The sequence below is a fragment of the Saccopteryx leptura genome, chromosome 5, assembly GCF_036850995.1.
Source record: "Saccopteryx leptura isolate mSacLep1 chromosome 5, mSacLep1_pri_phased_curated, whole genome shotgun sequence".
NCBI lineage: Eukaryota > Metazoa > Chordata > Mammalia > Chiroptera > Emballonuridae > Saccopteryx > Saccopteryx leptura.
In genome coordinates, this window is record NC_089507.1 from 93,201,627 (window position 1) to 93,214,999 (window position 13,373).

Here is a 13,373-nt window from a genome sequence, read left to right on the forward strand (position 1 = left end):
ATTTCCATTGTTCATTAAATCTGGTGCAAACAGTTTGCCTGAGCTAGATATTTTAGAGTCCTGGGTGTATTTCTGAAGAAGTAAATACTATTGCTCCAAATAGAAAGTAGTAAATAAAAAAGAAAGAAAAGACAGCTAATAGGTATTTCAAGCTTTTACTTTCTATCACCACGTGAAAAGGTGGCTTACATTGTTCAGGAGGGAACAACCGTCCGCTCTGCTGGATTCCAGCGCTTCCCAGATTGTGCACTATTAGCTTGTTTTTTCCAACATGGCTCTGAAATAACAACCCACTCCTTTCCCTGCACTCCTGGCCCCATGCGACATTTTATTATGCTCATGCTGAAAGAAAAGGTGTCTGTGCATACTGTGTCTCTTCATTTGGCTCCAGCAATTTCCCTTTGATTTGGAAAGAATAATCTTTCTAATTCCGCTATAAAATACACAGGAGAGAGAAAAAAGATGAAGCTCCAGGAATGTGCACCCGTGTTGATATTTTGTTCCAGGAATGAATTGAAGCTGAATTTTCTTTAGCATTGCTCAAGTGAATGATCAATTACTGTAAGTCTGAATATCTGCAGGGTTGTTCACCACCGATTTATACAGCATGGTTTAACTTTGTCTCCATTCTTCAAGATATTAACACCTCGCTAATATTCAGCAGGTACCTCTATGACACCAGGAGCAACTCCATCCACAGCCCCCTAATTGCTCTCTCCCTGGTTCTGCCCAGAATATTTATGGTGAGTAGCCAGTTATCTCTTCTTTGGCAGCCGGCCCTGCTTTCCTGTCATGTGGAATTGCCTGCATTCGCGTTTGCAAACAGAGGCTCACTCAAGTGTCACTAAAGGAAGAGGAGGTGGAGCCAACAGGGCTTTAAAAAGGAAAGGGGAGTCATTCTACTTTTCAAAAAGAGAAACTGGGTTTGGGGTGGAATCGGATCCCCATATTGCTTCTTTCGGCTTGATCAAGGGTCGTGGTTGGAACTTTCCATCAATTCTTTCCTTTTCCATTCTCTCTCTCTCTAACCTTTGCCCACTGCTCTCTCTGCCTGTCACAGTGAAGTCAGCTGCAGGCCTCCAGAGTGTGACTGTTAAACTGCGAAATGTGTCATAAGGGTGTCAGGTATTTCTTACTGACTTCTCAAAAACTTAGATAAAGATATCTTTCCCAGAGAGTCCCTTTCAGTCTGCCTCTGGACACCGCCTGCCTGTCGTTGAAGCAGGAGTTGGAGGGCAACAGCCAAGGAGCCCAGGAAAAGATGCCCCGGGGCCACAGGCTAAGCCGGTTGAGCGCGCCTGGGGTCAGACAGGCGGACCTTGCTATGTTCAAAGTCAAGTGATTTTCTGTTGAGAGTTCGAGCCCATCGGGATCATGCTGCTCTTCCTTGTCATTCTGTTGCCAGTAGTTTTTAAGTTTGGTTTTGTTAGTGTCTCAGCACTCCAGCGCTGGAACTGTCCTGAAGGCTCCGCCTCGGGAAATGAGAGTTCTTCTTGTGTGGGTAAGTCTTTCTATCAAAAGTAATTCATGTCTTCCAGGAAACTGCCCTCAGCTACCTGTTCATTTTGTTTTGTATAGTTGGGTATATTTTCTGATTTGACTTTGGGTCTGTATATTTGCTTAATTTTTGTTTTCTAATGCTTGTGTTGTTTCTTACAGCTGTTAGAGCAGCTACCAGCTATAAAAATTCTTGGTCCTCAAAACTGTTCTTCCGTGTGTGAACGAGAGTGTTTCACTTTAAACTAGCTGAACATTTCCTTTCATGTCTTCACTCTGACAGTTGATCCGCTTTTATTTGGAAAAGGGAACTAGCGGCACTTTTTTTTTTGAAACTGTCTCTACCTAAGGCATAAAGAAAAAAATTCTCTAATAACTTTGTGGGAAAACTCAGAGGTAGCTGAAAAATCAGTGACAAAATGGTTGAGAATTGGAAACAGACATGACTCTATTATCAATGCCAAGTTTCACCTTACACCTCCTCCCCTTCCTCCCCACTCCCGTTTTTGAAGATCTGACCCAGCTCCAGGTTTTTATTAACAGGTGCCTTGTAACTTTCAGAGCTGCTAAGAAATGACAATATGTCACATGCTTCTCTCTGGGTTTTTAACCTAGGAGAAGTGGGAATTTTATTAAATGCATATAGCAATCCTGTTTAAGGGTGTTGCCTGAAAAAACAGTTCTCTCTCTCTCTCTCTCTCTCTCTCTCTCTCTCTCTCACTATGGATTGATTTCATTTAGCTCTCGATTGAGCCTCCAACCTGCAGCTCAAATAAAGCAGCCGTTTCCATCCATTATAGAACATGAACTACCCTGACATTCCTTTTTTCCTATTTTGTCCTTTTGAGAAGGCATCTGGCTCTCAAAAAGAGGTAAATTTAAAAAAGCATAGTCAAGTTTACAGGAGAGAAATCTCTGGAAGATAGCACAGTAGTGGGAATGAAGAGAAGAGTTCTGAGCCAAACTGCTGACGTTGAGCTCCTGCCCGGGCTCCCTAAAGAAGGAAGCTACCAGTGAGGAAATCAGGTGCTCCTGCTCCGAATTCAGGACTCTGTCTTCAGGCCAGTACTCACTGTAACAGGGAGCAGAACCCCGGGGTGTGGAAAGAAAGCACTAAATTCTCATAATCTCTCTGACCCCCGCACTGGAACATTGCCGCTTTTATGCTACATACCCCATAAAGTCTTCTTGAATGAATGAGTAGTCAGTCTTTCCTTGACCTACTTATCACAGAGTCCTAGCGAATAGCAACAAAGGGTGACTAAAAAGGGGGTGGGTGTCTGAAGACCAAAATGACCTCACAAGCCTGTTGCTCAGCTGTTGGGGGCAGAAATAAGAGCTTTTGGACACAGTTGTTCAATTCCCGGGGTGGGTGAATTATCCTGAGAGTAGTTGGCAAGTGATCAGAATTAGACACTGTCATTTGCATGGGACATGAGGGGAGATGGTGGGAGCCAGTCAAGAAGCAGAACTTGAGAGAGGGGGAAAATCCCACAGAAATGAATTTTTACACATAGCTTTAGAGTCTTAGGGAACAACCCTATTCCTGCCAACAAGTGAACTTCTGCTCCTCGCCCCTCCTGCCAGTGGCTCAGAAGTGCTCCTACATAAGGTGGGGTGCATCTAATACACTTGAAGACCAAGACAAAGACCAGGAGCTAAGGGGACTGTGTCAGAGTGGAAGGAACAAAGGTTTTAGAAGCAAACACACCTCATTTCAAATCTCTACTACCTATTTAATACTTGTTATATTGGAATATTACAGAGAATAATCACACCTTACCTCCTGTCAGGATTGTTGTGGGACCACATGAGATACCACATGAAATGCACCCAGCACAAGGCTAACAGACTGTGCTCAATAAGTGTCCTCTTGGCTTCACGTCTTGGCCAGATCTCTTTGATCAAATCACACCCTGTGCCTTATTTGAATAGTGCAGTGACATGGCACAGACCTCACATGGTGTGCAATGTCTGGATGCTACTTTGTGACTCTGCCTCTTTGCTCCCTTGATCCTTGCATGTCACTGGTTTAAACCCCCTATTTTAACTAGTTAACTCGAGCCTCATGTTAACTGATAACTGCCTGAATCACACTCTGTGCCCTCTGCATTTCAGAGGATAGTATTTCTCCTTTCGAAACAGATATGGTGCCATCACCTATTCCTACTGTCCAGTTAAATTCTACTTGCCTTAGTTTTTGCCTTGGCATTGAGACAGACCACCTCTGGCCAGCCTGACCCAGCAAAAAGAATGCTTTGAGGTCTGACAAGAGTCAGGTAACTGCAAGGTTGTCACTCATGTGACCGCTAGCCAGACAAACCAAGTGATAACACAGAACTGGGTTTCCTTTTCATTACATTCTTCCTGCTTTTTTTTTTTTTTAAATCAACTATTTTGTTAGATTCTATTAAATTGCAGTAGGTGAAGAGAGCAATAGAGAGAACTGCTGGCAAGTGGCTTCTGAACTTTCAAGCTTATTTGCCCTGGAGGAGAAATATCAGTTGAAAAAGGAACTGTTCCTGTTTGCTGGCTGTACCTGCATTATTTATATGAACTTTCTTGGTAATACAAAGGGTGAAGAAGTAGTCCAGGCCAAGCCTCAGAGGCCTGGCTGTAGGGGGATCCCCGGCACTAAGTCAGCCACCAGGGAGATCACTTTTAGCAGTAAACAGTGAAGTCACTGATTTCAGTGCTGGCTAAGGCTTGATCAGCTTCCCAGTCATGTGCAAACGAGAGTAATTTCATGATCAGAATCTTTGTTTTTTCAGCCAGAGTATGCAAAATGAAAAAAAAAAATGAACTGCAAATAAATTACAAAAATGATTTTTTATGTATACCACGTCAATGAAAACCACCTTCCGAGTACCCAGTATTTTGTGGTCTTTGAGGGGTAGTAGTGTTTAGTGGTAACTTAAATTTTGGAGAGAGAGGTGGTTTCAAATTTCAGTTTTGCTGCTTGTGAACCATGTGTCTCATTTTTTATTGTAAAATGAAAATAATTATCCCCTTCTCTTAGGATTGTTATGTTACGTATTAAGAGTATGTTAATGTATTTTTTTCCAATGCTGGTGGAGCATGAAAATCACCCATGTCCAGGTTACCACCCAGTCCATCTGGGTCAGAGTCACAGTCTCTTCTGTGAGTGGAATCCAGGCATCATTTTTTTTTTTTTACTCTTTCTTGGTGATTCTAAAGGGCATACTGGGCAGCCTGGGTTTAAGACCACTAAGTTAATACATGTAGAGAGCATAACACAGAGCTTGGCATATAGTAGCTACTCAGTAAGTCTTGGCCTCTATATTTTTATCATTATTAAAATGATTTTTATTGGTAGTAATAGTATGAATATTTTCTAAATATAGCTTGGTTCCTTCTATAAAATTGAACTATTTCTATATGTGGAAAATACACATTAAAAAATCTGAGATAGTTTTACAACATTAAAATTGTAGCCAAGATAATCTGAATATTCATAACTTGTATTTTGTAACTAGAAGTAATGTTTATTAAAAATACAAAAATACATCAAATTGATTTGAGTAAGTCCCCTTGTGAAACTGCAGCTCCAATGTTTGTCTTTCTGTGACATCAACTGAAAAAAATTCCACTGACTGAAAATTAAATATGGTTGTTAGATTTCTTACCAGTAACAATTTTATTTTGACAGCAACAGCAGAAACAAGGCACTTGAAAGTGATCATTTTAATTTTATGTATATTTTTCCTTATGTTTGGAAGCAATTTCTCTAAGACATTTTAAAGTTGTTAAAAGAATTATAAAAGAATGATAAAATAATTTTTTAAGTGAATTTATATTTGGGGGTTAATTGAGAGATTTTCAAATATATGACATTCAAAATGTGACAGTTCTTTGTGTTCAGAGTAGAGCAAATGATTGTTTTCTACAAAAACTAAATAAACTAGTGGTTTGGCTCAAAATTTACCTTCATGAAAATCCATTTGAAATAATTTCTTGTTTAGTATGGATGTTTTTTGTTTTTTTGTTTTTTTTATCAGTAGTCTCTAAACTCTATTCCAAGTGAACTTTCTTGCAGTCAGTTAAGTGGTCCACACCTGACTTGGGGAGACTGTTCTAGAGACATACTAAACGGTGGAATAGGTGCTCTGTCCTTCTTAGCTCTCAGCTCGGCTCTTTTCACTCAGGCACGAAGAGACGAGCTAAAGGATCACTTTTTCTTTTTTCAAGTAAAAGGGAGTTCTTCATAGTGAATGACTTTTCTCAGAGTGTATAATGGAAAAAACAAAAATTACTTCTTTTCAGAGTGTGTATAATAGAAGAAATAACAATGCACTAAGATTCTTCCATAAAGACCTTCCTGAAGGAGAGACTGCATTCCTAAAGAGTGGCTGGAGTTTCAGAAATTCCAAAGCTCCCTGGCCTGCTGGAGTCACTATATCTCAGAGTTTTTAAATAAAAATGACCTGTGCCTTCACCCTATGTTTTGGGGAAACTCAGTGTGTCTCCCCTAAGATAGAGGGCATGGGAATGGTGATGTGGAAGGGAAGGCTCTTGTGTTCCTGCCAGTTCTTCCACTGAGTTAATGAGGCCTCTTGTCCTCCCGTGCTGCTCCCTTCCCACACTTCAGGACCTCACGTGCTACACCACCCTGCTTTACTTCTAAAAAGAGCTGGTGCTATGAACCATGAGGGGACAGACTTCAACTGAAAGCTGAGGGGGTAAAGAAATCCTGGCCACATCAAACAACTAAAACTATTTTTCATTTTTGTTCTTAAAATTTAAGTGATTGTTCACTGTGGGAGACTTACCAGCCCTCCCTCACTCGGGTGCCAGCTTTCTACAACCCTGGCTGCTTTGGTGAGGTTGACCTACACCAAGCCCTGTTTCCCGGGCCCCCTGATCTGTTTCAGAAGACCTACATTCTCACGCAAAACATTTTAGATTTCCTCCTCCTCCTTCAATACTGTTTTCCTGATCAGATCCTGGGTCGCCTTTTTTAAATCAAAACAAAACACCTTAAAAATTACTAAATAACATACTGAAGTGTTTTAATAAACAAAAATATTTCTCAGAAGAAACATACTGGCCACAGGTTTTAGACCAAATTTTTCTTTTTTCTCTCCACAGTGGGGGAATGTTAATTTTGAGAAAGAAGCAAATCGGCCCTGGCCGGTTGGCTCAGCGGTAGAGCATCGGCCTGGCGTGCGGGGGACCCAGGTTCGATTCCCGGCCAGGGCACATAGGAGAAGCGCCCATTTGCTTCTCCACCCCCCCCCCCTCCTTCCTCTCTGTCTCTCTCTTCCCCTCCCGCAGCCAAGGCTCCATTGGAGCAAAGATGGCCCGGGCGCTGGGGATGGCTCCTTGGCCTCTGCCCCAGGCGCTAGAGTGGCTCTGGTCGCAGCAGAGCGACGCCCCGGAGGGGCAGAGCATCGCCCCCTGGTGGGCAGAGCATCGCCCCTGGTGGGCGTGCCGGGTGGATCCCTGTCGGTCGCATGCGGGAGTCTGTCTGACTGTCTCTCCCCGTTTCCAGCTTCAGAAAAATACAAAAAAAAAAAAAAAAAAGAGAGAGAGAAAGAAGCAAATCTTTTGAAGGCAAGTCCCAGGTAGTGGGAATTCTGCCTGGAGAGAAGACATTTTCCTATGTGCTCAGGCTAGGAAGGAATTCCACAGTTGGGGAGTGACTTTTTTTGGCCTAATGGACACAAGTCAGAAGTGATGCAGGACACTGACATCAAAATAGACCCTCATAAGTCTGGTGTTGGTGAGCGAATATAAGGTATTATATGTGTGATTCTTCTTTCCTTAAAGAAAATATTATTAAAAGTTAGAGATTGATCTTTCTGTGCTGAGGAAAACAAGGAGGCCAGTCCCATGTTTCGGGTGAAATGGTACAACAAGTGGCAGGTAGGAGGGACTGTCTTCTAGAGGCATGTGGTCTCACAGAGGTGGACAGAGGGGATGAAGATCAAAGAGAGGCACCAATGGGTGTGGATGAAGGAGGTAGACTACTTCCCAGTCAGTGGTCAACTTTAGGAGTATCAAATAATTTAGATTGTGAATCAATAGTTCTTCTCTCTTATTTTTGTCATTGACTTAATAGATTTCATTGTACTAATTTACTTAGATTGATATGTTGTCTTTTAATCCAGATAGTTAAAAACATCAAACAGCCATCAGACGAAGTAACAGAAATTTCTTACTTGGAAAATAAGTCTTCTTCTTTTTTCTTTTCTTTTTTTTTTCTTATTAAGTGAGAGGCAGGGAGGCAGAGAGACAGAGAGACAGACTCCTGCACATGCCCTGACTGGGATCTACTAGCAAGCCCCCTACCAGGGGATGCTCTGCCTATCTGGGGCCATTGCTCCATTGCTCAGAAACTGAGCTATTTTAGTGCCTGGGATGAGGATATGGACCCATCCTCAGTGCCTGGGACCAACTTGCTTTAATGGAGCCATGGCTGCAGGAAGGGAAGAGAGAGAGAGAGATTAGGGGGAGGAGGAGAGGTGGAAAAGCAAATGGTTGCTTTTCCTATGTGCCCTAACCAGGAATCAAACCCAGGATTTCCATATACCGGGCTGACATTCTCCCACTGAGCCGAATGGCCAGGACTGAAAATAAGTGTTCTAAATTCTGTTCAACACTCTTAATTGTTTAGTCACTTTGATTATAGTGGAGAAAGCTAGGGGAAGAAACTAGTAACTTTCCAATATGTGTAAATTACCTGATATTTCAGCAATTGTTTTAATGAGGTAGTTTTTGTAAACTTGTTTTGAGCAAAAAAGTTAAAGACTTATTAATTAATCTCAACAGCTGGAAACTACTGCATTGGAGAGCTTTTTCAGTTTTCAAGGTCAGTTTTAAAGAATGTACTTTCCTTCAAGGAATTTCTAAATATTTTTCAAGGAACTCTCAAATCCTATGAAGCAGCTTATTGTTGAATTTAGTTTTAGTTATTATGTCAAATTTAAAAAATCTTAAAGTTAGGGAAACAAAATGTTGGTTTTATTATGTTATAGTTTTAATGTTAGAATTAGAATTAATTTTAAGAAAGGACCAGGAACTGACCAGGCAGTGGATAGAGCGTCAGACTGGGATGAGGAGGACCCATGTTTGAGACCTCGAGGTCACCAGCTTGAGCGTGGGCTCATCTGGTTTGAGCAAGGCTCACCAGCTTGAGCCCAAGGTCACTGGCTTGAGCAAGGAATCACTCAGTCTGCTGTAGCTCCTGGTCAAGACACATATGAGAAAGCAGTCAATGAACAACTAAGGAACCCAATGAAGAATTGATGTTTCCCATCTCTCTCCCTTCCTGTCTGTCTGTCCCTATCTGTTTCTCTCTCTGACTCTGTCTCTGTCTAAAACACACATACACACACACACACACACACACACACACACACACACAAATAAATAAATAAATAAGGACCAGGAACAACAAACAACAAAATCTTTGACAATTGGAACATAAGTGTCCCCATTGTCTGTTTCTTTCTTGCTTTCAGGTCAATACTTTTATCAAGAATGATAACACTACTCACCATGAAGAGGGTATTACCTGGATATTAGGTGAACCCAGAATGCAGGTTTATTTTGTAGAGATTCTTTATTAACAATAATGTTAATAAATAATGGCTTTGCACACCACCACCTCAGTCTCATCCCCAGCTGTTGCATTTGCTGGGGCCCACAACAAGACGATGACTGAGAACTGGACCTTGAAGGATTAGTAATGTTTTTTTCAGGTGTAGAGAAAGAAAAAAAAATTACATTAAATAGAAGGGACCTTTACACTTCTCGAAATATCTTGCTATATCTAAAAAGACCTTTTTATTTTATTTTATATGGCCAATGTTAATAACCTTCAAAAGCAATTTTGGAATAACAGATGTAAATGTCTTTCCTTATGAGTTTTTTTCCTTAACACCATCATTCAAAGGTTGCCTTTGATGCTGGAAATTAGCTAATGTATAGAAACTTCACTCATTTTAGTCAAGTATGAGGCAGACTCTTCTGTCCTCATCACCTCTTGAACTTCTTTTTAAGCCGGGAGTTCAAATTGGTGTGTGAATCTGTTTTCACTTTTGACCTTGATTTTCTGATTCTCCGAAAGTTGGCCAACCGTACTAATGTCTCACAGTGTCCGGGTTTTCCAAGTATTCCCCAAGAAACTTAGTACATTGGAACTTGTGTGAGTGTGAAGGTGTTGGAGAACCACAGACTTCTGTGACAGTGACTCATACCATACACTGATTTATTTGCAGAGCCCCCTCTCAGTGGCAGGATAGAAGAGGCCTTTCAGAGAAGAGGCCTGCCTTCTTGCCAGAACAGCCTGTCATAGTGATAGGTCAGCTTTGTGTGTAGTAAGTGGATCTCATCATGAGTTAGCTTTTTTTTCCCCCTGTGGGTAGATGGTTGCTAGGATACAGACAGTTCTAGCAACATCATGGCAGCTGCCTTGTTCTTCAGCACACGGTGTGCCAGTGGAGAAACAGTGATTTATCATATTTCATTCACTTTAACACTCTTAGTTAAAATTGCTAAATCTTGAAGAAGGATCTTTCTTCTTCCAAAGACTCCATCCTTGTGTAAACAGATCAAAAAAGGAAGGTCAATCAAACTCCACAGTGTCATTAACATATGGTTGTTGACACCAATCCTGTGTATTTTGGGTCCTTCCTTCTGACATTTAAAAACATGCCCAGAGACAGAAGCTACCAGGGATCCCCTGGTGTTTGCCTCCCTCTGAAGCATACAATTACTTTGTTCTGCAGTTTTCAGTACAAAGGAATTTAAACTCTACTTGTGTAGGAAACTTGCAAAGTTTACTGCATTTAATGTCAATTTACCTACTATGTGGAAATGTGTGTCTTTTTAATTTAAGCAACATTACTGAGAATTTTAAAAACTCCAAGTCGATCACAAAATTTAGGTTTGAAAACAGATCTGAAAGTTCAACAAAAACTTTTATATTTCTTGAATGTTCTAATGAATCATGGTAAAGATTACATGTAAGAGGGGGAAAAAAAGATGTATGACAAAAATTTCCATGTAGAATCTCAATGCATTTAAAAAAGCACCCAACAGCCCTGGCCGGTTGGCTCAGCGGTAGAGCGTCGGCCTGGTGTGCGGGGGACCCGGGTTCGATTCCTGGCCAGGGCACATAGGAGAAGCGCCCATTTGCTTCTCCACCCCCACCCCCTCCTTCCTCTCTGTCTCTCTCTTCCCCTCCCGCACCCGAGGCTCCATTGGAGCAAGGATGGTCCGGGCGCTGGGGATGGCTCCTTGGCCTCTGCCCCAGGCGCTAGAGTGGCTCTGGTCTCGGCAGAGCGACGCCCCGGAGGGGCAGAGCATCGCCCCCTGGTGGGCAGAGCATCGCCCCCTGGTGGGCAGAGCATCGCCCCTGGTGGGCATGCTGGGTGGATCCCGGTCGGGTGCATGCCGGAGTCTGTCTGACTGTCTCTCCCCATTTCCAGCTTCAGAAAAGAGGGAAAAAAAAAAGCACCCAACAATGTCCAAGAGAGAATGATATTAATATATAGCGGTGGGAAAAGGTAGGCTAATAATAATAAAAAATTATAATAAATAAAAAATTAATAAATAATAATACAAGAATAAACTGTGTTTCTTGTATTCAGAACTGTAAGCCAACTTTAGCCTACCTCTCTTACCTTCTGGAACAGAAAGCTAACCAGAAGCACACTGGGAATGGGTGCCCCTCTTCAACATGAGCTATGTTGATGCATATGAAATGACCAGATTTTAGTACTTCCAGCAGACAGGATGAAATGCTATTATTGAATAAAAGAAATTTTAAACAGAATAAATTGTGATTTGCACTTTAGATAAGTGGACTGATCTTGTCACAGGGAAAAGTGGAACAATTTTTGACAAGTAGTTCTAGTGTCTCACTTGCTTGTGACCTTAACTTTGCATGAAAGTTTTCTCCCCCTTATTCAATATACTGTGCCTAGCAGATTGTGCTAGGCCTTAGCTTTTGAAACTAATAGGGTCCAATTATATAGCTGATATGAGCTGCTAGTACTTACCTCATAGGATTGGTATAAAGACTAAATAAATTAATTCATATAAGGTGCTTAGAATCTTACCTGATATAGGGAGTTTCCAGTAAATAGTAACTATTACTCTCTAGCAAATTCTATAAGTTGAGATATTAATGACACCTTTGCTTTGTGTTATTTTTCTAATCCTATTTTTTAAATTTTCATTGATACTTAGAGAAATCTAAAGTTGGTCTCTTGGGATAAGTCACCAAGTCCGAACAATCATGTTATTCAGGGTGTTCTCTGTGACTTGTTTTTTTTCTTCTTTTTAATTAAGTGAGAGGTGGGGGGCAGAGAGACAGACTCCTGCATGCACCCCTGATGGAGATCTACCAGGCAAGCCCCCTATGGTGTGTTGCTCAGTAATTGAGCTATTTTTAGCTCCTGAGACAGGCCATGAAGCCATCCTCAGCACTGGGGCCAACTCCCTGGAATCAATTGAGCCTAGGCTTAAGGAAGGAGGAAGAGAAAGAGAGAGAGAGAGAGAGAGAGAGAGAGAGAATGAGAGAAAGAGAGAAGAGGGAGGGGTGGAGAAGCAGATGGGTGCTTCTCCTGTGTGCCCTGACTGGGAATCAAACATGCCGGGCTGATGCTCTACCACTGAGCCAACCTGCCAGGGACTCTGTGACTTGTTATTATCCTTTTTTGGGGGGGAGGGAGCAGGGAGCATCAACTCCCATATGTGCCTTGACCAGGCAAGCCCAGGGTTTTGAACTGGCAACCTCAGCGTTCCAGATCGATGTTTTAACCACTGCGCCACTACAGGTCAGGCCTATTATTATCCTTTATGATAAACTGTGACATAAAAATCTTCAATTAATGATTTTTTCAACATAATTATTCATTTTTATTTGTTTTTTAATTTGTTCATTTAAGAGAGAGAGGAAAGATAGAAACATTGGTTTGTTTTTCCATTTATACATTCATTAGTTTATTTTTGTATGTGCCTTACTGGGAATTGAACCTACAACTTTGGTATATTGGGACAATGCTCTAACCAACTGAACACCTGGCCAGGGCAGTAATTATTTTTAATATTTGTCACACTTGCTCTCAACATTTTAAGAAAATTTTATGGAGTAGTTTTTTCTATACTTATATTGTTACTTGTATCATGCAGCTGGGGCACAGAATTCAGCACTGATCAGGGTAGGACCAATAAGAACAATGGAGTTGGCCTGACTGATGGTGGCACAGTGGGTAGAGCATGACCTGTGATGCTGAGGTCTCAGGTTTGAAACCCCGAGGTTGCTGGCTTGAGCATGGACTCATCAACCATAAACGCAGGCTCACCAGCTTGAGTGCACAATCTTCTGCGTGAGTGTGGGATCACCAACATGATCCCAAAGTTGCTGGCTTGAACCCAAAGGTCACTGCCTTGAAAGCCAAGGTCACTGGCTTGAGTAAGGGGTCACTGGCTCAGCTGGAGCCCCCCATAAAGGCACATATGAGGAGCAATCAATGAACAACGAAAATGCCGCAACAATGAGTTGATGCTACTCATCTCTCTCTCTGTCTCTCTCTCTCTCTTTCTTGTACAAGCTAAAAAAGAAAAAAAGAATTGGGTTCAGAAAACATCCGGACTCCAACAATTCTTAATTTTTGTTTTTGTTTACTTATCTAAGAACACTCCGGATGTGGTATTTATGGATAAATATTCATTTTTTTAGCCTTTCACTTTAAGAACCATTATTTAGCCTGACCAGGAAGTGGCACAGTGGATAGAGCGACAGTTTGACAGTTTGCCAGCTTGAGCATGAGATTATGGACATGACTCTAGGGGTTGCTGGCTTGAGCCCAAGGTTGCTGGCTTGAGCAAGGGGTCACTCGCTC

At 41.7% G+C, this 13,373-nt stretch overlaps 1 protein-coding gene across 3 annotated transcripts in view; it reads left to right on the top strand.

The window, feature by feature from the left end:
- The first annotated feature begins 902 nt into the window (after positions 1–902).
- EGF (epidermal growth factor) overlaps positions 903–13,373 on the top strand; it is a 102,936-nt gene continuing 90,465 nt past the window's right edge. For all 3 annotated transcript variants that reach the window (XR_010751701.1, XM_066386941.1, XM_066386940.1), the window contains exon 1: positions 903–1,501. Coding sequence is in view for 2 of the 3 variants with exons in the window: in XM_066386941.1 (XP_066243038.1) it covers positions 1,375–1,501 (127 nt within the window). In the remaining variant the exon portion in view is untranslated. The remainder of the gene's footprint in view (positions 1,502–13,373) is intronic.